The following is a 24,703-nucleotide window of genomic DNA, read 5'->3' on the forward strand; positions in this document are numbered from 1 at the left end:
GAAGAATCAGGATTTCAATTCAGGACACAGACCAGTTTTCTCCCAGCTGGGAATTTGTGAAGTTTCCAAGCCGACTGAGCTTGAATGGAAGTCTTTAAGCTATTAAAACTCAAAGTTTGGACCATTCAGAATTGTGAAAGGTTCATGCCAGCAGACCTGGGAATGATTTTTAAAACTGTTTCAGCAGTCCAAGGGGAAAAAAAAACCACAAACCAGTTTAGAGTATAGAAGAATCAGTTTAGTTAAAAAAACGTATGAGCTAAGACAGGAGTGACATTTCTCTGTATTCAAGTATTGGGAGAAGAATTGTGTTGGGAAATAGATTGAAAAACTTTGCTTTGTTGCTGATTTTAAGATCTAAATGCCTATATACTGCTATAGTTGCTATTTTTGTGTAACGTATCAACGTGCTTATGTTTCAGTGATGAGCCACCACAGTAACCAACAGCAAAAATAAACATATTATCTATCCAGTTCTGAGGAAGGGTTACTTGAAACAAAATGTTAACTCTGCTTTCTCTCCAGATGCTACCAAACCTGCTGAGCTTTTCCAGTAAGTTGTGTTTTTGTTTCTGATTTACTGCAACTGCAGTGCTTTCAGTTTTTATACTATCAATCGAACGAGATTTCATTCCAAGATCTGACTCATCCAGCATTACCATCAACCACGATCATAAGAACTTACAGCTGCAATACTACACTGTTGTAAATAACTACAAAGAGAATAAATGCACATTTGCCCAAAATAATTGAACAATAAGTTTAACGTCTAATGTGAAAAGTTGCAGTTATCTGATGACACTAAAGTTGTGAGCAAAGACAATTATAATCCTCAAGAAGGATCTTTAACTAAAACGTAACCTATAATTCACTTCAGATCACAACTGTACATGTGAGTATTCGATTCTTATTTCAGTCACTTTATTTTAATATGTATCATTATTAAAATATCATTAATACTTGAATTGTCTTGGGAGTCACCAATTTTCTCAAAGTAGAATAAGTCTGCATAAGTTGAAAACAAACCTATAACAAGGCGTCGTAATCATGTAGGAAGTGCAAGTGAAGTGCAACTTAAAATCAAGTTTTTCGTGCGAAGATCCATCGTCTGTCTGGAAAAAAAACAGTACAATGAAGTACTAGATAGAATAGAAGGAAAATTCAGAGACAGGAAATCTACACAATGACTGAACTTACTTTTACTATAAAGGTCAGGGTTCCTTTCAGTTTTTGTGGCATGACTATGCTTTCCACAGTAAACACAAACCGAGCTTCATTTGAAACTCCTATATATAAAAAAAAAATGCAGTTCAACTAGTTAACTTTCTCTCAAACACTGTGTTAAACATAACACAAAAGCCAACAATTAAAGTGAATATACTATGCACAAAGAAAAACAATGCCGAAACAGTTTTGGAATTTCACCCCAATACAAAGATGATGCAAAAGGTTCCCTCCAAGTAACACACCATTCCGAATTAGAAACCATCACTGGGTCAAAGCGCTGGAACTCTCTAATAGCTTTCATAGATCCTTGAATTTGCAATTGTTAAGGAGGATAGCTCATCACCACCTTAAGAACAGGTGGGAATAGGAAGTAAATGCTCCCTACACCTCACAGACTAAAGAAAAAAAGAATGGCTTGAGAAGCAGCCTTGCAGAATGTGCATCTTTCCAGTGCTAAGAGGTTGCACAGACAGTTATCCCTTTTCTCCCATACGTGGATTTCTCCGCCAGCATTTCAGAGAAAGAGGAGCATGCCAATACAACATGATGACAGCCACATGATTGAAGATGGTACACAAATGGATGGGCTAGTGGTATTATTGCTGGTCAGATAATCCCGAGACCCAGATAACCTTCTGGGGACCAGTGTCCTGCCATGGCAGATAGTGACATTTGAATTCAATAAATATCTGGAATGATGATCATACATCCACTGCCGATTGTTGGGGGAAAAAAAACCCAATTGGTTCACTAAAGTTCTTTAGGGAAGGAAACTGCCATCCTTGTCTGCCTAGCCTGCATACGACTCCAGGCACACGGCATTGTGGTTGACACTTGACAGCCCTCTGGAAAACTAGGGATGGGCAATAAATACTGCCCTTTCAGCGATGCCCACACTGCTGCCTCTCAGCATCAGGGACCTGAGTTCAACTCTACCTTTGGGCGACTGTGTGGATTTTACACATTCTCCCTGTGTCTGTGTAGTTTTTCTTCCATGAGTTCCGGTTTTCTCCCACAGTCCAAAGATGTGCACGTTAGGTGGTCTGGCCATGCTAAATTGCCCATAGTGTTCAAGGATGTTTAGGTTAGGGGAATGGGTTTAGGTGGGATGCTCTTAGGGTCAGTGTTGACTTGTTGGGCCAAAGGGCCTGTTTCCACACAGAATAGAATCATAGAATCCCTACCATGATTCTTAAAAAATGCAAATGCTGCCAAATTTGCACAAAGATATCACAAGTAGTCATACAGGTGACACAAATGGCAACTTATCTATGACACTAGATGTTAGTTTGCTCACTGAGCTGGAAGGTTAGTTTTCAGACGTTTCGTCACCATTCTAGGTAACATCAGTGAGCCTCCGACGAAGCGCTGGTGTTATGTCCCGCTTTCTATTTATCTGTTTAGGTTTCCTTGGGTTGTGGTGTCATTTCCTGTTCTTTTTCTCAGAGGATGGTAGATTGGCTCCAAATCAATGTGTTTGTTGACGGACTTCCGGTTGGAATGCCGTGCTTCTAGGAATTCTCGTGCGTGTCTCTGCTTGGCTTATCCTAGGATGGATGTGTTGTCCCAATCAAAGTGGTGTCCTTCCTCATCTGTATGTAAGGATACTAGTGATAGTGGGTCATGTCGTTTTGTGGCTAGTTGATGTTCATGTATCCTGGTGGCTAACTTTCTGCCTGTTTGTCCAATGTAGTGTTTGTCACAGTTCTTGCAAGGTATAAACTGATGATGTTGCCTAGAATGGTGACGAAACGTCTGAAAACTAACCTTCCAGCTCAGCGAGCAAACTTACATCCAGAACCTTAGCCTGAGCTACAAATCTTCTCAAAACTCGCTATTATCTATGACAATTTAAAAGTTCTTATTTGAACAAATAAGAAACTGCAAAACTCTGTTGGAATATCAAAATTTTAAACAAGAAATTGGTGAAAAATCACAGGGCAGTAAAAATCCACAAAGCAATGTCATCCTTTGTGACAGACAAAATTAAAGCTAACTTTTCAAAAGATGCCAATGATTGGGCTTTTGGTTTTTTCCAGATTTCTGGCAGATGCTGCTTTTGTTTTAAAACTTGCTTTGTAATTGTACATTGATTGTTGTTTGTTCTTCAAGCAGTAAATTTGTTAAGCTTGCAATGTTTATCAACTACATTCTACAGCACTGCTAAAGTAGTTAGAAACTACCTGAAAATAAGCCTGAAAGTAAAACAACATGACTGATCACGCCATAGCAATGAAATATCTTACCTGGTGGAAGTTGGAAAGGAACTGGTAGACCATCGTGTATAGAAGATCCTTCTGGTCGAACCAGTTTAGTGTTGAGAGAATCTAAAACATTGAACTCCATTGATTTAAGATAACCACTACTTTGATTTTCGAAGATAACCGATACAACAACTTGACTCCCATCCTGAAGGTTTCCTTGAACATCATACATCTAGGAAATAGTTCAAAGTAGTATGTTCTTAAATAATCATGTCATTCAACAGAAACAGTCAACATATTTAATAAATTACACAATCACCTGTGACATGGCACAAGGCGAATAAGGCCCAAGTACAGTACATGGCTAAGGGGAAAGGGAAAAGAAGGTGGAACAGGATGGAGAAAAAGGACCAGCTTGAGTGTTCGTAGGGTTAACTGTCAGTGTTAAGCAGTTAGTTTTTTAACAAGGGTCCAGGTGGATGGCAGCAGGGAGCCGACAGTGGCTGAGCAATTTTCAGCTTATGGGTGAAAATTTTGCATCAGCTCTATTCAACTCCAATTGTGTCTAAACATGGTGCTGATCATGAGGGTTTCACTTATTTATGGAGATTTTGTACTGAGTTCACTGACTACCAGAGACATGACTTGGTGTGGTTTAAGGTGAGGTGAGGTGAGAAAAGAAAATTTCTGAACTTCTCACTCAATTGTAAAATTACAGGACAGAAATCTTAGAATCCCGATAGTGCATTTGACCCATTAAGTCTGCATCGACCCTCTGAACAGCACCCCACCCAGACTCTCTCCCATACCCCACATTAACCACGCTCATCTACATGACTTGCACATCCGTGGACTGATGGAGGAAATACGATTAACCTGGTGGAAACCCACACAAACACAGGGAGAACGTGCAAACTCTGCACAGGCAGTTGGCCAAGGCTGGAATCAAATGGGGTCCCTGGTGCTGTGAGGCAGTAGTGCTAGCCACTGAGCCATTGTGCTGGCCTTACTATTTTTGTGTGTATATTTAATTCCATTACCTGTTCTGGGGCCTCTCCTACTTCCGTTCTGGTCACTCTCTCATGTTGGGTAAGAAAACTTTTCTATTCTAATTAGTTGGAACTATCCTCTCCCTGCAGTGCAGTTTCCTTTAGCTTGGGTGGGTGGAGGTGGGAAGTATGCCTTTGAATCCTCGGAAAAGTTGACACTGGTGGGGGTGGTGGTGGGGGAAGAGTTGGCAAGGTCTGAAAGCTATCGAACATGGCACCATTTAAAATTCCACACTGCACTTTTTCAGACAGTTTAGTAGAGGGGTTCTCTGTACTGATGCATTACCAAAAGATTTCTCAAATTTGCACAACATACTTGGAAAATACTGCTGTCTGTTATGGTGTTATTTCAGCACATATAAAACTGCACTTGACAATACAGGCTATAGTTTAATACTGAAAATGGTGATCACAGCATCACCTAGAGGCCCAACTGGCACTGCAGGTCACTGTCAGCACATCAGAAAATACACAAAGAATGGAGTAAGACTTAATGTGTCAAACTGCAAGTATAGAAAGCTCTTCCAAAATTGATAAAAAATTGGCTGAACTGTGAAATAGTGCAGACTAAGAAGAAATAAATCAGAGGAATGGATGATCAACCTCCTGTTGCCTCAAACTACATAGTTGAGGAACAATCCCTTTGCCTGCCACACCCACATTCAGGCACGGACTCAAATCTTTGAAGTAATCTTTTCCTCTTCTTTAAATATTTGTGTCCAGTGTTAAGACAGGCATACAAGTACATCTTGTGATGTGTACTAGGTGTATGAATTGTGCTTGAATGACACTTCTGTTGATTTACTTGGGGTTTGCAATTTTGTAACGCTGGGGTGGTCGAAACATTATTCATATTGTTTGCAAATAGCTGGTCATATACACTGAAGCGAGAATTTACTGAGAGATTCTAATTTTGGGAACCATTTTACGCGCAACACAATCTCACCATATTCGTTACACCAAAAGAATGCAATAGGATCGTGTTCATTAAAAAATAATGTGAGCAGCACCTGTATGAAATCTGATGACACATTCCTAGAGCAAGCCACGGCCTAAACCAATGTCGTTCTCATCTGCAGATGCTAGAAATTCAAACAACTATAACTGAGGGATAAAAAGAGGCAACTTGGAGAAAAATTGAGGAAATCTTATTCTGGATTTATTTCAAAATAAATAATGCTTCATTTAAATGCAACTTGCACGACAATGTAAATTGAAGTATTATGGTACTCACCATTTTAATGTAGGCATCTTCTGCTAGAAGGCAGTAGTTGGACATTGGCTAGAAAATATTTAAAAGAAGAAGAACTGGTAAGGATGTACAAAACTACAAATAAAAATATAAAAATGACTGGCAGGTAGAGTCAATACAGCATGTAAACCAGAAACGTTGACTTTCCTGCTCCTTTATGCTGGCAGACCTGTTGTCAGCCTCTAGCTCCATACTGTATTGACCCTAACAATACAATATCTAACAGATTACAGGTTACCTATTACTTGAGAGAGTGTGAAGCACACTCCTATATGAAACAGTCCCACTTCTTGCCTGCTAGAATGAATAACCTCAGTTTTCCACATCAGTTCTTTACCCCCACTAACTTAACAGTGTACATCTGTGTAGACTGTTTTTCTTATTACTTGCTCTCAGACCTGTTGTATGTCATTCACAAACTTTATTATTGTACATTCACATTCCACTTCCAAGTTATTAACATACAGTAAATAATTGTTGCAGGGCATTGGTCCTTGTGGCACTCCACTTGTGACTGACTGCCACCTTTAAAATGCCCCCTTACCCCAATGTTGCCTTCTGTTAGTTTGCCCATCCTCTATCCATGTTAATATAATACAGTCAACAGTTTGGGCTCTTACTCTTTTAAATAACCTGACAATTACTTGCTTGTAACCTCTTCAAAGATTTCCTCTTTGTGAAGCAATGCTGATTCAGCTTGATTATATTTTGCTTTGTTAAACGCTTTGCTACTACACTCTATCTAATACAAAGTAACTTTTTAGTGACTGTTTTTGTATCTCTCTCCCTTTTTGAAAAAAATGGTGCTCGCATTGACAAATTTCCAAATCTTGGGATATTTTCACAATTTATCGATTATTGGAAGATTATGAACAGTACATGCTCCATCTCTCTATCTAGTTTCTTTAATATCTGAAGATGCAAACCATTAAGTCCAGGGGATTTATTGGCCAATAGCCTCACAGGGCTGCTGCTATTTCCTTTGGGCTTTGTTATAGTGATAGTTACAGTATGTATTTCCTCCTCTATCCCACATACTATTAGCCCCTTGATTATTTAGTATTTTTGGAATGGCATTAGCATCTTGTACCATGAAGCCAATTGCAAAGCATTTATTCAACTCCTCCATTTCCAGGTTCCCCATTATTCCTTGCCACACTCATTCTTTAATATGCCCATGGTCACCTTGGGTCCTTTACTGTATATGCTTTTACAGAAGCTCTGACTGTCTATAATTTTTTAGAAATCACTATTACCACATTTTATATTATTAAACTTTTTCCTAGTTCTGATGATTTGCTACTTGGAACAAAACATTCAAGGCAGACATATATGTTTGAAACCTGGTTGCAATACATACTACTAAAATCATCCTACAGTGGAATAAACTTTAACAGTGACTCATCTTTGGTTCTGTTTACTACAATTAAGTAGTCAATACTGTGTTCTTTTGCATACCCACACACTTTTGGGCTTCATTTGGACATTATATTAGTTGAAAATCATCACTAGGCCACAGTTAATGGCTATGAAAGAATGTAAGTGCAAGTGTTATCATTCCCACCCCCCTCAACTGCAGGCACTTTGCAGACAGACAGACGCAATGGGCTGGAAAGGGTATGCCCCAAATAAAACTTTTAAAGTGAGCTACTTAACCTGAAGGCTATTTGTAATGATGACTTGTAACAATGATGCTTGACAATTTAATTGCGAATTCATTACAGTCTGCAAATTTACAAGGTTGAAAAGGTTTCCTACATCTCCTAACAGGAAACAAGTATCGTAAGGTCTTACAGCATGGCAATGGCAACAAAACACAACAGTGATTCAATCATTTTTGTTTTGATACCGCTCTGCAAAAGGATCGGCCACAACCTGAAAACCTACTGCAGTATACAAATTAGCATACCGGTAAAGGCTCATCCTCCAAGCTACCATTCTGAACAGATTCTGGAGCCTCTTCATCACTGTGGTGTTTCTTTTTCTTTGATTTCTTTTCTTCTTTTGATTTTTCTTTGTGTTTCTTCTTTTTATGCTTCGATGATTTCTAAAGCGGTAGCAGCACAGCAATCAGAAAACTGTAATTATAGGCCCTATTTAAAACTGATTTGCCTTTTTTATGAAATTAAAAGCCGTATTCCACATTTAGCAAAGCCAATTTATGAAACAGCCAGACTTTGATCTATGTCACCAATTCTTCACTCTCTCAGAGGAACAAAATCATGGGGCCCACTTTCTGTTTGCACTGTGGATTTACCTTCACTTTAGTATCCACCAGCAAACCCATACCTCTCATTTCCACAATTCTCAGGTCCAGACTCTGGCTCGTTGATCCTGAGCTCCTTTTGCTCTGCTACTGACGGTGTTGGCCTTAGTCACAGGTGGTACAGCAATGCCTCCCAAGCATTTTCCTTGGTATGACCCCTTTTAATGCTTCGTCTGTTATGTGACTACAGAGTGAAAATTTGGAGGCTTTGCATACTGCTGAGCTAGCTGTGCGGAAGAAGAGTCTTCAGCTGAGATAGTAAGAACTGCCGATGCTGGAGTCTGAGATAACAGTGTGGAGCTGGAAGAACCCAGCATGCCAGGAAGCATCAGAGGAGCAGGAAAGCTGATATTTTGGGGTGGGACCCTTCTTCAGAAATGGAGGGTCCCGACCTAAAATGTCAGCTTTCCTGTTCCTCTCTTACTGTTCAGTCTGCTTTGCTCCTCTAGGTCCACACTGAGGCTTCTTCACACTGGGTTGTTGGAAGGAGAAAGAGAATCCAGGAGTTGAGAATTGGAGTGGGGAAAAAAAAATCAAAAAGGTGTTTTCACAAAAAAAAAGCTGGACAGCCTACCTTTTCAAAGGCTTTTTTTATTTTCAGTAGCAAATAGGGCCAAAACACATCCAATCTGACCAGGCCCACCAGTATGAAAAACAAACCCAGGTATTGAAATAGATCTCTCAGCTGCCAGAAATCAGTCTGTGCTCCACAGCAGCCACCACCTTGATGTTCTTAATCCTAATATCATGGCCTAAGAAACTACCTGGTATCAAGACTTTATTTCAGCACTATACTCTGAAATTCCCTCTATTTTTCGTGTTTCTCAACCTAGTCCTTGTTCAAAATTTCCCTTTTTTAAAAAAAACTTTGGTCACTGGTATTATATGGTATTTTAGTTTGAGTATTAATGGTCTGGTCAAACTTCCATGAGGCTCCCACCGCCCCCTATAAATTTAAGTTTGGTTTGCGCTTGTTTAATTATCCAACACAGATGATGTATGACCAGATTGTCCTGTAAACTGTGTTAATGCCTGTTTGCCATGGAGCCATGTAAGTACTGTTCAGGGAACAAACTGTGCACAAACAGTTGTCCATATCGGCACACAGACAGAACAATCTTGGAGGGACCCAGCAGTGCAACAAATGGGCTACACACAATAAAGATCATTACAGGGAAATAAAACCAGACAGCACAGGAGACACTCAGCGTCTCTGGCAGCACCTGTGCTAAGAGTTTACATCAAAGGGTCTGTTCCCACTGCAACACGCTGGCCCACTGTATCACCGCCAGTACCAAATGTGTCCTGTTCTCTGTGGCAACTTCCCATGCAAATCGCTGGAGGTGTAACACTTGCCCTTGAACCGGGTCCCTCTCCAAGGCCCAAACCACACTTTCCAGATGAAGCAGCAAACTTCCTTATACTTTTTTCGGTTGAGTCTATTTTATTTGCTGCTCACAATGTGGTCTCCTCTACATTAGGGAAACTGTGTTGCGGAGTTGGGTAGAGTATTTGTGGATTGGGAGGCAGGAAGTTGGAATTTGGTGTTTGTAAAATACTATGGGGTGTAGTGGTGCGCGGTCCTTTTAAAACATCTTTTGTGCTTTCAGTGCTTAGAGATTTAAAATGGATGTGAGCAGCAGCTTGAAAGTTTGCAAGAACACAGACAAATTGAAACATTTGTATTGAAAGGCTGTACACAGTTTGCAGGCTAAGCAGCAGTTTTTATCAAGACAACAAGCTTCTAAATTTATCCTACTTGAACCAGACACTTAAATACCCAAAACCTATTAAATTTAAATTTGATGGGTGTGACAAGATACAACCAATCCTATTGTAAGGAATATTGATAGATCATCAAGGGCATAAAAAGAAAAGGACAGTTGGACAAAGACCCAGAGTCAACCACATTGCTGTCGGTCTGGAGTCACGCCACGGACAGACCAGGTAAGTATGGCAGTTTTCTTCCCTAAAAGACATTAATAAACCAGATGGTTTTTTCCCAACAATTGACAATGGATTCATGGTCATCATTAGACCCTTAAATGCCAGATTTTTATTCAATTCAAATACACTATTTGCTATGGCAGGATTTGAACCCAAGTCCCTAGAACATGAATTGAGTTTCTGGATTTTATAGTCCAGTGATAATACCAGCAGGCCACTGCCTCCCCATCATAAAGTGTTGATGCCTTAAAATAACAGCTCTTTGCAAGCAACAATGCTGAAAGGAGCAAAATCTTACAATAGAACATACATTCTTAAAACAAGGTTACTTAGATGAGAAGTACTCATGACAGGATGGCAAACGCCAACATCGTAAGAATCCCAGGATGGTTAACTCAACTTGATAAACTGCAGAGAGTATTTACACTTGATGAAATAGCACCACAATAATATGGAAAACCCTTATAGGTATTTTGTTTAAGGCGCAGCTTGATGTCAACTAAGTCTCTGAACATTAAGTACTTACTGTATCCTCTTTCTTGTCATTTTCTTTTAATGTCTCTGGAGGTTCAGAAGCCACTTCATTCCTAAGCGGTTCTTGCTGCAAACAGATACCAACATTTCAAACTATTTAATGTCATCCACATTACAGTTTTTCTTGACTTCGCTTCACTTCAGTTCTCAATAGAAATCAATCCATGCAACTGTAAACCAAGATCTAGATTGTCTTATTTCTAATGGCAGCAAGGTTCAAAAGACATGTTTTCCAAGATTGTGGGAGATATCTGCAAGGCTACATCTATTCCTCCCACTGACTGAGGACGAACGGTCAGTCCTTAGCAAGGGGCTCACCTTTGTCCCCCTACAACCACACATCAACGAATACCAGTCACGATTGGACATAGACGGCAGAAAAACTGCTCTTCGCCTCCATGCCTACTTCTTCAACCGGGAACCTAACCCTCCTTCCACTGACCCCTTCACCCGCTTCCAACACAAGTCCTCCTCCTGGACACCACCCCCAGGCCTCCTACCCTCCCTCGACCTCTTCATCTCCAACTGCCCTCGAGACATTAACCACCTCAACCTCTCCACCCCTCTCACCCACTCCAACCTCTCCCCCGCAGAACGGGCAGCCCTCCGCTCCAACCCCAACCTCACCATCAAACCCGCAGACAAGGGTGGCGCAGTGGTAGTATGGCGCACTGACCTCTACATCGCCGAGGCCAGACGTCAACTCTCCGACACCACCTCCTACCGCCTCCTCGATCATGACCCCACACCCGAGCACCAAACCATCATCTCCAACACCATTCACGACCTCATCACCTCAGGGGACCTCCCACCCACAGCCTCCAACCTCATTGTTCCTCAACCCCGCACGGCCCGTTTCTATCTCCTTCCCAAAATCCACAAACCTGCCTGCCCTGGTCGACCCATCGTCTCAGCCTGCTCCTGCCCACCAAACTCATCTCCACCTATCTGGACTCCATTTTCTCCCCTTTGGTCCAGGAATTCCCCACCTACGTCCGTGACACCACCCACGCCCTCCACCTCCTCCAGGACTTCCAATTCCCTGGCCCCCCAACACCTCATATTCACCATGGACGTCCAGTCCCTGTACGCCTGCATTCCGCATGGAGATGGCCTCAAGGCCCTTCGCTTCTTCCTATCCCGCAGGCCCGACCAGTCCCCCTCCACCGACACTCTCATCCGCTAGCTGAACTCGTCCTCACACTCAACAACTTCTCTTTTGACTCCTCCCACTTCCTACAGACTAAGGGGGTGGCCATGGGCACCCGCATGGGCCCCAGCTATGCCTGCCTCTTTGTAGGTTACGTGGAACAGTCCCTCTTCCGCACCTACACAGGCCCCAAACCCCACCTCTTCCTCCGGTACATTGATGACTGTATCGGTGCCGCCTCTTGCTCCCCAGAGGAGCTCGAACAGTTCATCCACTTCACCAACACCTTCCACCCCAACCTTCAGTTCACCTGGGCCATCTCCAGCACATCCCTCACCTTCCTGGACCTCTCAGTCTCCATCTCAGGCAACCAGCTTGTAACTGATGTCCATTTCAAGCCCACCGACTCCCACAACTACCTAGAATACACCTCCTCCCACCCACCCTCCTGCAAAAGTTCCATCCCCTATTCCCAATTCCTCCGCCTCCGCCGCATCTGCTGCCACGATAAGACATTCCACTCCCGCACATCCCAGATGTCCAAGTTCTTTAAGGACCGCAACTTTCCCCCCCACAGTGATCGAGAACGCCCTTGACCGCGTCTCCCGTATTTCCCGCAACACATCCCTCACACCCTGCCCCCGCTACAACCGCCCTAAGAGTATCCCCCTCGTTCTCACACAGCACCCTACCAACGTCCGGATACAACGCATCATCCTCCGACACTTCCGCCATTTACAATCCACCACCCAAGACATTTCTCCATCCCCTCCCCGGTCTGCTTTCCGGAGAGACCACTCTCTCCGTGACTCCCTTGTTCGCTCCACACTGCCCTCCAACCCCACCACACCCGGCACCTTCCCCTGCAACCGCAGGAAATGCTACACTTGTCCCCACACCTCCTCCCTCACCCCTATCCCAGGCCCCAAGATGGCATTCCACATCAAGCAGAGGTTCACCTGCACATCTGCCAATGTGGTATACTGCATCCACTGTACCCGGTGCGGCTTCCTCTACATTGGGGAAACCAAGCGGAGGCTTGGGGACCGCTTCGCAGAACACCTCCGCTCAGTTCGCAACAAACAACTGCACCTCCCAGTCGCAAACCATTTCCACTCCCCCTCCCATTCTCTAGATGACATGTCCATCATAGGCCTCCTGCACTGCCACAATGATGCCACCCGAAGGTTGCAGGAACAGCAACTCATATTCCGCCTGGGAACCCTGCAGCCATATGGTATCAATGTGGACTTCACCAGTTTCAAAATCTCCCTTTCCCCTACTGCATCCCTAAACCAGCCCAGTTCGTCCCCTCCCCCCACTGCACCACACAACCAGCCTAGCTCTTCCCCCCCACCCACTGCATCCCAAAACCAGCCCAGCCTGTCTTTGCCTCCCTAACCTGTTCTTGCTCTCACCCATCCCTTCCTCCCACCTCAAGCCGCACCTCCATTTCCTACCTACTAACCTCATCCCACCTCCTTGACCTGTCCGTCTTCCCTGGACTGACCTATCCCCTCCCTACCTCCCCACCTATACTCTCTCCACCTATCTTCTTTACTCTCCATCTTCGGTCCGCCTCCCCCTCTCTCCCTATTTATTCCAGTTCCCTCTCCCCATCCCCCTCTCTGAAGAAGGGTCTAGGCCCGAAACGTCAGCTTTTGTGCTCCTGAGATGCTGCTTGGCCTGCTGTGTTCATTCAGCCTCACATTTTGTTATCTATTACCCCTACTTTTGTTTGCTAGGCTTGTGGGTGTTTTTCCTTGAGGAACAGAACAAAACCATTTGGGTTGGTACCATAACCTGACAGTTCTCACAGCATTATTTTCTTCACATCTGATTTGCTGTTGAGATTTATCGCACTGAATTTCACAAATTGTCACAATGGAATTTGAACTCGACATCTGAGTCGCTAGTTCAGTACCACAACTAACACGTCACTGCCTGATGCTGTGCCAGGAATATTAATACCAGGGTGCAAACCCTTCACTTGATTGCACTTATTCTCTAGGGAACATAAGTGTCCCACTATATTAGAAGCTGGTTAGATACAAGCACTTCAGCACAGATCAAAGACTACCTGCAAATACTGGCAGTAAAGTTCTTTCTCTCCTGATACAAAAACACAACGCATCACTAAATTCACACTTCAAAAACAAACGAAACTGGCAAATGGTCATTCTCGTCATCCACACACAAAAGCATTATTCAAAATATTACAGCTCAAAAATGGAAAAAATTAGGTCTCCATGCATCCTGGGATAGCAAAAACTGCAGATGCTGGAGTCAGAGACAACACAGTGTAGAGCTGGAGGAACACAGCAGGCCAGGCAGCATCAGAGAAACAGGAAAGCTGACGTTTCAGGTCAGAACTCATCTTCAGCATCCTGTTTCTATCCATAAGTCACTTAGTGTAATGCTATTATCCTGTTTACTGTCAGTATTCTTTTTCAAGATATTGATTCATTTTCACTGTAATTGACAATCCTGCATCAACTGTTTGTGCAGAAATGCTCTCAACCTTCTTTTCAATGCTGTTACCCTATTATTATTTATGCCCTTGCTAGTGAAGGGCAACTGCAAACATTCCATTCTTTCTCAAAATAATGTTGCAGATATTTGAATACTTATCAAGTTGCTCTCAAATTCTCAACTCTGGTGAAAGCAATACCCAAATTCTAAGACATCTTGACAAAACATGAACCTCTACTTGGAACAATTCTTCTTCTGATAATTGAATTTACAAAACCAGTGCTTCCCAAAAATTTTGTACTGTGATTCTACTTTGTGCACTGAAAGTAGTCTTAACTCAATGGTGAGTAGTTGTGGGGCGGGATGGAGATTGGGGCTCGTGACCCCAAAACTGAAGTTCACAACACTTGTTGTCCAGTCCCCCATTTTAGGAAGTCCTGTACTTAAGCACAGAAAATACCCCAGTTGTAGCTCAAGGTCCAACTATTTATTTCCACAAAAGTCAAACATAATTACTTAATATGTTTCTACACAGAATTGGCAGGATCAATTCAGCTAGCTTAATATTCTTCTGTAGCCTCTCAAATCAAAATTTGCTTTGGTTGTATCTGGGGCTGTGTGTAATCTTACATCTTCTCTCAAGACTGTAAAACAAAGAAATACAGACACTACATACTATTCTGAATACTTTAAGCACAAGAAATAAGGCCAGCTTTATTTGAGATGTGGTTTTAAGTTTCATGGAGTACTTTGCTAACTATTCAGCTTAGGTGCTTGGTCTAAAATGAGTAAGATTAATAGATGAACACGACTCTGAATATACATACCTGCAGTTTACTTTGTATGGGAGCAGGAGACAACCAGAAGTCCATATCTGATGCCTTAACAAGATTAAAAAGAAATTCAGCAAGGTTATAATCAAAATCAGGAACTAAAAATAATAAGCAGACCTCACAAAGTGAATGTAGAAGCTGGAGTAGACGCAATTGGATCTTCCTTTTCAGAAAAGGAACATTAGGATATTAAAGTGAACAATAAACCTCTGTTTCTAAATTCCAACACAGCTAAATGAAATTTCTTTTAAAAGAATTTAGAAACATAAACTATTCTGAACAGAAACCTCTCTCACTTTCATATACTTAAGTTTCAAGGAAAAGCTGAAACAAATTTACAAGTGTTTTGGCACAATTTGTCAAATGCCATTGTTCCTTGCTTCTCAATACCAGCCTTTTTCCTTCATTTGTTCCACTATGCAGTGGCTACTCCTTCAGCCAATTTGCCGTCATTTGTTGGAACTCTGACATCAGCGCCTTCAGTCGTTTATAAAACTCTAGGCTTGCCACAGATATGTTACAATCAGTTATTTTCTTTTTAAGAAAGAAAATAACTATCAAAGATGCTTGACTCTCACCTACTCTACTTGGGTCAAAACACTGGCATCGGATCTGTTCGGGGGAGACTGCAGTGTAGAGTTCTGGTTGCAACTCAGTAAATTGCCAGTCTTAGGTGGCTCAAATCACCCCCAGACTATGATATATAGGATCAAGCAAAAATCCTCATCAAAAATACTGGACAAGACTCCTGGACTTTTCAAAACTTTTCAAAGTAAGGGGACAGCTGGGCTGAGGTCTGGGAAAAATACACACACAAAAAGGTAGCTGCTCAGAACCATTGTTCAGCCTGCGACTCCAATTTAGGCCTCTACACCAAGAGAGCAACCAAGCAAACTTAACACTCTAGAATGGAGAGGGATAGCAGGTACTGTAGATACTGCAGAATCTGAGATAACAAGGTGTAGAGCTGGATGAACACAGCAGGCCAAGCAGCATCAGAGGAGCAGGAAGGCTGACGTTTTGGGCCTAGATCCTTCTTCAGAAATCGAATTTTCTGAAGAAGGGTCTAGACGCGAAACATCAGCCTTCCTGCTCCCCTGATGCTGCTTGGCCTGCTGTGTTCATCCAGCTCTTCACCTTGTTATCTTATACTCTAGAATGAAGCTAACTTTTATACCTCAGGCTACCCAGCACAGTCAGCATAGGCCTACACAGATTACAAACAAACATGAAGTTTCAATTGAAATCGATTCACTCAAAGTCTTAACAATCAGGAAATAATCGACTTCAGAAGAAACATCAGAAAGACAATATGCAACACAGATTTGAGTGGAGATAATGGGGCACATGGTCTGTACAACTGCTAGCGCTGATATGACCTGAGAAGAGAGCCTTTTGCAACAACAGGTTCTGAACAAACAACTTCCCCACAGACTTCCAGAACTGTTACAAAGCTGGGTAGAGTAATTGAGGAGGAAGGCAGAAAGCTAAAATAGGTGGTTCCTAGGACTCGGACTGTACAGTCTGACTGTATTTAACAGATTTGTGCTTTGTACTTACAATTTTTGTTTAAAATGTCTATGTGCACAGAAACTCAAGTTGCCAATACAGAGTCTCAAAAAGTGAAACAAATATGTCAAAAATGCCTTACAGGTGGCAGGCAAAACAACAGTCTTGTTTTGATGCTATGACAACAAATTTGAATTCAGCCAGTTACCTTAAAACCAAACTCAGCAATTCAAAGCCAACTGAGTTTAAAAACTGATGGTGTTGACAACCTAAAACCAAATCATATTATAACAATTTGTGTCATTATGAGTATATAAGGCGAGGGCGTTTGGAAAATTGTAAAGAGCCAACTGCAATCTAAAAGACAGCCTAGTCACCTGCCACAGTTAGCACCATTCAGCTCTTACAGAAAGCCCATCTAATTAATCAAAGGTACCATGGTATTTTAGCTCAAAGTCGTCATGGAAGAAATTATAGAAATAAAACATCCCTGACAGCAGAATTAATGGAAGAAAAGTGTTTGTGAAGAGCACGGAGATGACAGAATATTCCAGAAGACAGAATATTCCAGAAGACAGTCTGTGCGAACTTGGAGTATAAATTAGAATTTATTGCTTATTAATTGGGTTTATATGAATGGGACTGGTCTTTATTTAAACAGCATTCCAGCAGAATTTAGACCAGTTCAGGTGTAGTTACTAGTCTAAAGGGTTTTGTCAGTTTGTTAGTAATTTTGTTAATTTGTTTGTTGTTGGGATAAATGAATAAATAAATTGTTTCTGGTCACTTGTCAAGTGGAGATCAGGGATTTTCTTTTAACTAATCTTAAATTATGAGGGGAAAAGATAGCTTTTCTGGGTGTTTTGGGGGTAATTATTAGTAAGGAACCTCTAATCCTGTCAGCAGATTGGGGCCTGTGCTTTAGTTTAATTATCAGAGCGGGGTGGGGTTCGGCCATTCTGAAATCACGAACTACAGAGGCAAAACAGAGAAGCTGAACAGGGAAGCCAAACCCAAGGCATCATCGCCAAAAAGATGAGCGCGAGGGGGCGGGATCCAATCGACAGCTTCCAGACACGGGCCTGTTTCAATCCAACAGAATTGACAGCAGAACCTCACCAACCAGGCACACTTTAAAACCACTTATTCGTCAGTAGTGAGCTTAAACTCCCATGACCCCAACGCTCCTGACATAACTAGCAGGGACGAGAAAGCGGGTGGTGACAATGCATGGGACCCCAACGGTAGGAAGCCTGATTAAAGTTTATGATAACAAAAGCTATTTAGCTTCTAATATTTTTAAACTGTGTTTAATTTAATGGTGTACTTCATTACTGCCCTCTGTAATTGATAGTGTTAATTTCACTTTGTTTCATTTACTTTTATTTCTTATATTATACTTACCCTTTATATTTAAATAAACATGGAGATACTTTTTCCCAAAACACCTGTCCACTACCTCCTTCGTTTCACATTCTCTGAACAAGTCCAGTGTCTAGAACCAAAGATCCAAGGTAACTTAGACCACCTCAAATCAGTAAATTACTGAGTGCAAACCAGAATCGTACAGCCTTCACCGTGCTAACAATCAGTCAATCCCCAAAGTCCTAGTAAAGTACTTTAAACAATTATGCATTAAAGTGTCCATTTATTTCCAGGATAAAAGTTGGGATAGCAGGCTAGAATTTTTACTTGGATGAAACCTATACAAGTCATGTAGTCATGGAAATGGGGCTTGAAAGGGATTAAGATATCCTAAAATCACACAAAAGTTAGTCTTCAGGATCCAAGGCAAGAATACAATAAGCAGCAAGATGCTCTCTGGAGCAAAGAAATTAGTAAAAGACATTTGAGATTCAAAGTCCCAAGATTGAGAATGGGAAAAAACAAAATGTTTCCAGGATTGTTCAATACCTACTTGAAAGGACAGTGTAAGCCATGTCTGAGAAGTGATTTTGTGCTTGCACTAAGTTCTGTTTTATGCTTTATACTGCAAGTTACCTACAAAGAAAGTGTTCAGTCAACAGTGCTTTTAGTGACAAGGCAGACATGTTGCCAAAGTTTGCCTTGAGCTCAACATGGTACACCTACAATGCTAAATTTTGAATGATCATAAATGGTTTAAACCAAGAGAAAAGGGCTGTTGATTGTTTGGAAGGTTGACTCTGATTAGCCAAGACATTACCAAGGAGAAAGCAGTGGAAAATTATAGAATTCCCAGGCTCCAGGGGAATGCAAAATAAAGTACAACATTTGAACACATTTCTTTTGTTTGCATAATCATCTATGGTTTTTATGAGTCATGTTATGAGCCCACCTGATCTTAAATGTAGGTGTTAATGTAGCTATTGACATATCAGGGTTGTTCATTAAGTGGTGCCAAATTGTGGCATCTAACTCAACAGAAGTCTCCAGCCTGAAGGCATCATAAGTGAGATCTGGTTGAGTGCAATCTATGTTTGCCTCTTGTGACAACCCTCGGAACATGTTTGATGTAAGTGGGAAATACATGGGACATAAGGTCAATGTACCTGTCATTACACTGATACAGAACTCATACAACATGATTCGCTAGACAAAGTTCAAACATCTCTTTTGGACAGACAGACATTGCTCAATTGTGAGTGATAGGGTGAGTCTGCTTGCTAAGCCTTTTCAAAATTTTGAGATACCATGCCTTTCTAGCATAATTTGAAATAGGCTGAATACGTTCCACATCCAAACATGGTAGCTTTTGACTCATTTGTAGGTTTGGACATTTATCCTACGGAACACTTGTGTTCTATTTCTAGGTGACGTTTTCAAGGGCAATGTTACTGAGTGTAGAAATCTGACTGGAGAGGGTAGGGTTGGGACAGAGACAAAATTTTGGTGATGTTGGAGTGGCAGGTACTCAGGGTCATAAATCTCAAATATTTGGCAACATACTCCTTTTCAGCAATATGCAAATCCTGTACCACTAAGTGGCTGTTTTAATCATTTGTTAGATTAGAACTTTACAAAATGTGAGATTCTATCATATCAACCTCCCAACAATTACCTGGCTGTTTGAATTTCCCTCTACGTGTAAAGCTGCAGCATTTGGAAGAGAAAAGTGGTAATGCATGAAATAAACAGTGCATGGGGAGAAGCACTCAGGGGAGCAAACTGGCAAGAAGAAAGGTCAATGACAATGGCAATGCGGGAGTGGTGACCAGGAGAGTTTGCAAGGGAAGGGGCAAAGAGGGGTGGCAAGTGACACCAAGTGAGCAACATTTGTAATCAAATGATTGGCACTTAATTGACTGGTACCTGGCTGCATGGGTTAGATGGAACTGCAATCAGCAGCTGAGCCGCTCATCTTTGATTGCCAGACTCTCACCTGCTCTTTCAGCCACAGTCAAGTTTGAATGCACAAAAGATTGTGCATGCAACAGACGGCTATTATTGATTCAGGGAAACCAATGTTCTTTTTCAGCTCAATAAAAAACATTAAATAAAATGTTCACTGCAGTACTAACCCCTCCTGTGGGCTTTTCATTTTCTTCCTCTTGGGCTGCAGGTGCAACAATTTCTTCTTTAGGTGCATCATGTTCATGTTCTGTATTTTCAGAAGACTTGTGCTTTTTGCTGACTTTTTCTTTACCTTTCTGTACCAAGAGAACAGATAGCCAAGAACTATAAAGCCATCATATTTGTGCAGAACATGATTAAATTCCTCCCAAGCAGTAGGCTAAAGTCCTCAACAAAATTCCTATTTATCAACAAGATGTGTGTATCTACTGCTTAAATGAAAAAGACGGAAAAACCCAAGTCTTCAATCAATAAAAACTCATTGTACTGCAGTTTTTGACTTCTAGCCAGCAAATAATTTAGAATGCCAGGCCGTGGTTTTAGTTATTGTTTCACATAACTCATTCATCAACTGATATTGTGACATCATTAACACATACTTGGTGTTGAACAAAGGTCCTTCATTCTGGTTTCTGCCAACAATGTGCCCGAATTTCAGCTTGAAATTAGCAACTTGTCACACCAATGTAACTTGGATATTAATTATTTCCATTAAAACCAAATGGATAGTTCTTCCTTCATAACTGCTACACTAGGGCTAGTTTGAAATATTTCACTGCTCTTTGGTAATCTGATTTTGTTATGTGATGCTATCCAATGTTCAGATCTTGTATATCCATTACTTAAGATATTGCTCCAGCAAAATAGCTTGTTTTGTCTTAAATTAACCCATGCAAAATACTCAACGACAACACAATTCCATAAACTAATCAAAACGCAAACAGTTCAGTTTACCTTTTTCTCTTTATCTTTCTTTTTGTCTTTGTCTTTCTTTGCTTTCTTAGGCTTTTTGCTTTTATCCTCTACGGAGGCAGCTTCAACTTCTGGTGCTTTCTTTTCAGTTACTCTGTGCGTTCTAGCAGGCAATTTTTCATTATCTGTTAAAGGCCTTTAAAATACCACAGAAATAAAATTGCACTGTTAAATGACAATAAAGGTTGAAGGTAATGATGACAAAGATTTGGGGAAGTTCTGGATTCTAAACACCATTCAATAATTTCAGTTTAATCAAATCACAAGTCAAAAAAATTCTACAATCCGTTCACAGAACTACCCGGTATACTGACACAAGTCGGCAAATCCAATGTATTACTTGCACGTCCGCACTCAGAAGAAATCTTGAACCTGCTGACAACATGTTACTGATCAAGTCTGACCAATTGTATGTAATTTTTTACTGATGAGAATTGAATATTTTCTTAGTCCACACAGCTTTCCAAGTCTCCATTTATAAGACCAATATAAAATACTTAAATCACGCAACTTAACAAGTGGCACAACTTGAATCATTGATCAATTATAAATGGAACATTGAAGCTTATGGGTTTAATTATGAGAAAACATTAGAGAGAAGGCAACAGAAGTTAAAACATTTTAACACCACTGACAGGTATAATACAAGATCAGATTTCCTGAGACACACTTCGGAGCATTAAAAAGTTGGATAAGACCAGAAGCAACAAGCAGCTTCTTAACATACAGTAACTGTGGAAAGCATTTAGAAATTCCGAATGAGGTCAGAATAACAAGCATGTTTATTAAGCTGGGAAAATATGAACCTTGTTTTTGTTCTTAAATATGTTCATTTTGCCGAAATGGAAAATCCAATATCATCATACCCATTTCACAAAGATTACAAAACTTTAACAAGGAAGTAACAAAATGGACTTAATGAGTAGACGTGACAACAATAAAGTGTCTACTTTGAGGTTTTGGGAGATTCATTTAAAATAGTAATAATTTCAAACTTTTCACAGTTTTCTCATGTAACTCACTGGTACAATTTTTACCAAATACCAGTAAGTGTCGGCAGATTAATCAGGTTTTCATTTAACCCTTTGACTACTGAAATTTCAGGTTTGACTATTTCAGCTAAATGAGCTGCATGATATCTTCAGATCTTCAAATATTCAGCCTCAACAAACATAACGTTTTAACCATTCACCAAAAATGCGATTACTGGGTAAATATCAAAGGGTTAAATCTTCAAAAGCACACTCAAACCCATCTCCAAGTCAAGTTTACACAAGTTCACAAGTAAATTTTAAAAACAAACACAAAGCATTACACTTTACATACCTTCCTTTTTTCATGGGATTTAGACTTTTGTTGGGGCACAAAGATGTTGGTTGTGGAAGCAGTAGAAAGAAAGACAGAAAGAATGGCAGAAAAAAGTTGGAGTGGCATATTAAGTGTGGAAGGAGCGAAAGAGAGACAGAAATCACAGAACTCAAAAAACAAAGTGGTGTTCACTTTGGAGCATTTAAAAAAACTCAGTACATACTGATGCTAAAACATAGTTGTTAGCATAATACATTTTCCTATTATAGTTACATTTGGAATCAAGTGTTTTCATGGAAAAGTATATGCCCAATTAGGTAACATTGTTATACTTATGATTTTGTACAAAGACAGGGGGTAGGGCAAATACACTAAAGCTGGGCTTTATGAATATTATACATGCATGAATTAGTTTCATTCCTGTCCAAAATTACAGCAATACATTCAAAAGGATGTATAGGTAAAAACGCACCCATGTAACTTCAGAGAAACATCTCAAGTTTAGTTGAATTATTTGTTGTTTGCAACATTATGCAATTTTAAATTACTTTAGTCAAGCTGTTTGAACCAGTAAAGGCTCAATAAAAAACCCTTAAAAATCAGTTTAATAAAAATATGCCAATTCATATTATTTGTGCACTTTGTAATTTCCCATGACCAACATTTGCTCATGACTGGGCTACCAAAGGAAATGCAGTACAAGGGTCAATAGGTGGGACTGAGGGAAAACAGACAGGCACAAGATAAAATGAGGGAGGAATGAAAACAGTCAGCTCATGCAGCTCAGTCAACACGAAACCAAACATCTCCAGCAGGGAAACGTGGCCAGCCAAAATTCTGTTAGAAAAATTATGCAATAGCAGGGAAAGGAAAAGAAAACAATACATCTAAAGAGGGCAGAAGAAATCCTAGAGGGATGAGCTAGGTCTAAAATCAATTATTTCAAACTATTTAAATTTCAAACTCTAAAAACACTATAAAACCCAATTATTTTTGTTGAAAAATGTGTGAACATAGGGGCAAAACTTAGTGGTCTGTCAAAGAAACCGGAGCAATTATTAATTAGAATTAACATGCTGGCACACAAAATTTACTTTTTCTGACACAATGAAGAATAGTGAGCATCACGACTAGAGGATGACATAGATGTGACCTTGTACTGGTAAAAGGAAGCCTGCAATTATATAGAGCTTCACACAACTGCAGAATATCGCAAAGCACTTTACGGCTAATAAAGTGCTTTGGCAATGCAGCAAAGCAGGAAACTTACACATTGCAAGCTCCACAATATGGCAATGTGATGAACAGCTTATCTGCCTGCGTGATATTTGTTGTTGGATACATTTTGGTCAAGACACTGGGGAATACCTTCTCTGCTTTTCTTCAAGACAAGTGATGGACTCTTATACAGTCAGCTGAGCGCAAATTTGACTTTTAAATTTCATCTAAAGGAGGGCACCTCCAACACTGCATTATGCCCTAAGCCACAATACCAGTCACGTGAGGTTTTTTTTTGCTGAACTCCTGGAACGAAAATTGAACTCAATTTTTAACTCTGAGGCATGAGTGCTGATGTACGAGTGCTGATGTACTGAACGTCAGCCATGTAAATCACCCAAAACTGCATCAGAGCCAGTAATAATTTCCCTTAAGCAACCTTTCTAAATGCCAGCTGCAAACAGAATAAAGACAAATAGCTTAAAAAACAACTATCTTGACTTTGTGACAAAGTAATGTACACTTACTTATCCAAATCAATATCCAATGCTTTGTATGGATCATTTGGATCTTTATCATCATCATCACTAGGCAAGGCATTCTATAAGCAAACAACAAAAAAATGTCTGGCGGCAGAGTTCAGTTTATTTTACAACACTATAGCGCAATGAGTTACTCAAAACATGTTGAAAAAAATTACAATAGATATATGGCATCAATGAAAGTCTTCAAAAGTACAAAACATAACTGCTTACCATAACTGTATGTCACTAATGTCCCCCAGCACAATTTCAATTCAATATGAGCATCACTGGATTAGTTAGAGTTCTCTCAAATATTTAAGTTGTAACAGAAGCACAAATTCATGCCCATGTGTAATATGGAAGCAGCCAGATGATAGTGCAATGTAGGGGGACAGAATTCGATGGAAGACATTTTAAAAATGTCACGTTGCTGAAGACTGTGCCAGAGAATTTATTCCCACGTAGGAGACTGACACATAACCAAGGAATACTACGTTAATTAATTTGACAGCAACTGTGAAAAATCCATTACATTGAGACCTAGACAATGATATGCTAGAATAAAGGCAATAAACCCAACCAGATATTTACAAACTATTTAATGGGAATATTCTTGAGTGCATTAATAGTGGAAGAAAAAAAAGCAAAGAGGGCAACCGAGCAAGGAAGAGGGAAGGGACAAATAGTGGTCTGATTTTGACAAAGCATTGTTTAGAGTAGTATGGACGTAACAGATTTATCTAGGGCTTCTTTAGCATTGCAGTCTTCAGTAACAAAATAGAAGCAGAAGTATGCTATTCAGTCTCTCGATCAACATGATTGTGACCAATCGCCTAACTCAGTACCCTGCTCATTCTTTCCCTGTACTTCTCATTTTTTTAGCCCCAAGAACTATATCTAACTCT

At 40.6% G+C, this 24,703-nt stretch overlaps 1 protein-coding gene across 2 annotated transcripts in view; it reads right to left on the reverse strand.

Annotated features, from left to right (window-relative positions):
• Positions 1-24,703, reverse strand: part of ap3d1 (adaptor related protein complex 3 subunit delta 1) — a 109,761-nt gene that overhangs the window by 8,899 nt on the left and 76,159 nt on the right. The window contains exons 21-31 of one of the 2 annotated variants that reach the window (XM_048559804.2): positions 23,802-23,875; positions 22,075-22,098; positions 20,731-20,884; positions 19,944-20,072; positions 14,929-14,982; positions 10,472-10,546; positions 7,642-7,779; positions 5,715-5,762; positions 3,474-3,663; positions 1,198-1,286; positions 1,027-1,112 (exon numbers count right to left, since the gene is read on the reverse strand). In XM_048559804.2, coding sequence (XP_048415761.1) covers positions 1,027-1,112; positions 1,198-1,286; positions 3,474-3,663; positions 5,715-5,762; positions 7,642-7,779; positions 10,472-10,546; positions 14,929-14,982; positions 19,944-20,072; positions 20,731-20,884; positions 22,075-22,098; positions 23,802-23,875 — 1,061 coding nt within the window. The remainder of the gene's footprint in view (positions 1-1,026; positions 1,113-1,197; positions 1,287-3,473; positions 3,664-5,714; positions 5,763-7,641; positions 7,780-10,471; positions 10,547-14,928; positions 14,983-19,943; positions 20,073-20,730; positions 20,885-22,074; positions 22,099-23,801; positions 23,876-24,703) is intronic. The other variant, XM_048559805.2, reaches the window with a different exon arrangement.

This window comes from Stegostoma tigrinum, chromosome 30, assembly GCF_030684315.1.
Source record: "Stegostoma tigrinum isolate sSteTig4 chromosome 30, sSteTig4.hap1, whole genome shotgun sequence".
In the NCBI taxonomy this organism is placed as follows: domain Eukaryota; kingdom Metazoa; phylum Chordata; class Chondrichthyes; order Orectolobiformes; family Stegostomatidae; genus Stegostoma; species Stegostoma tigrinum.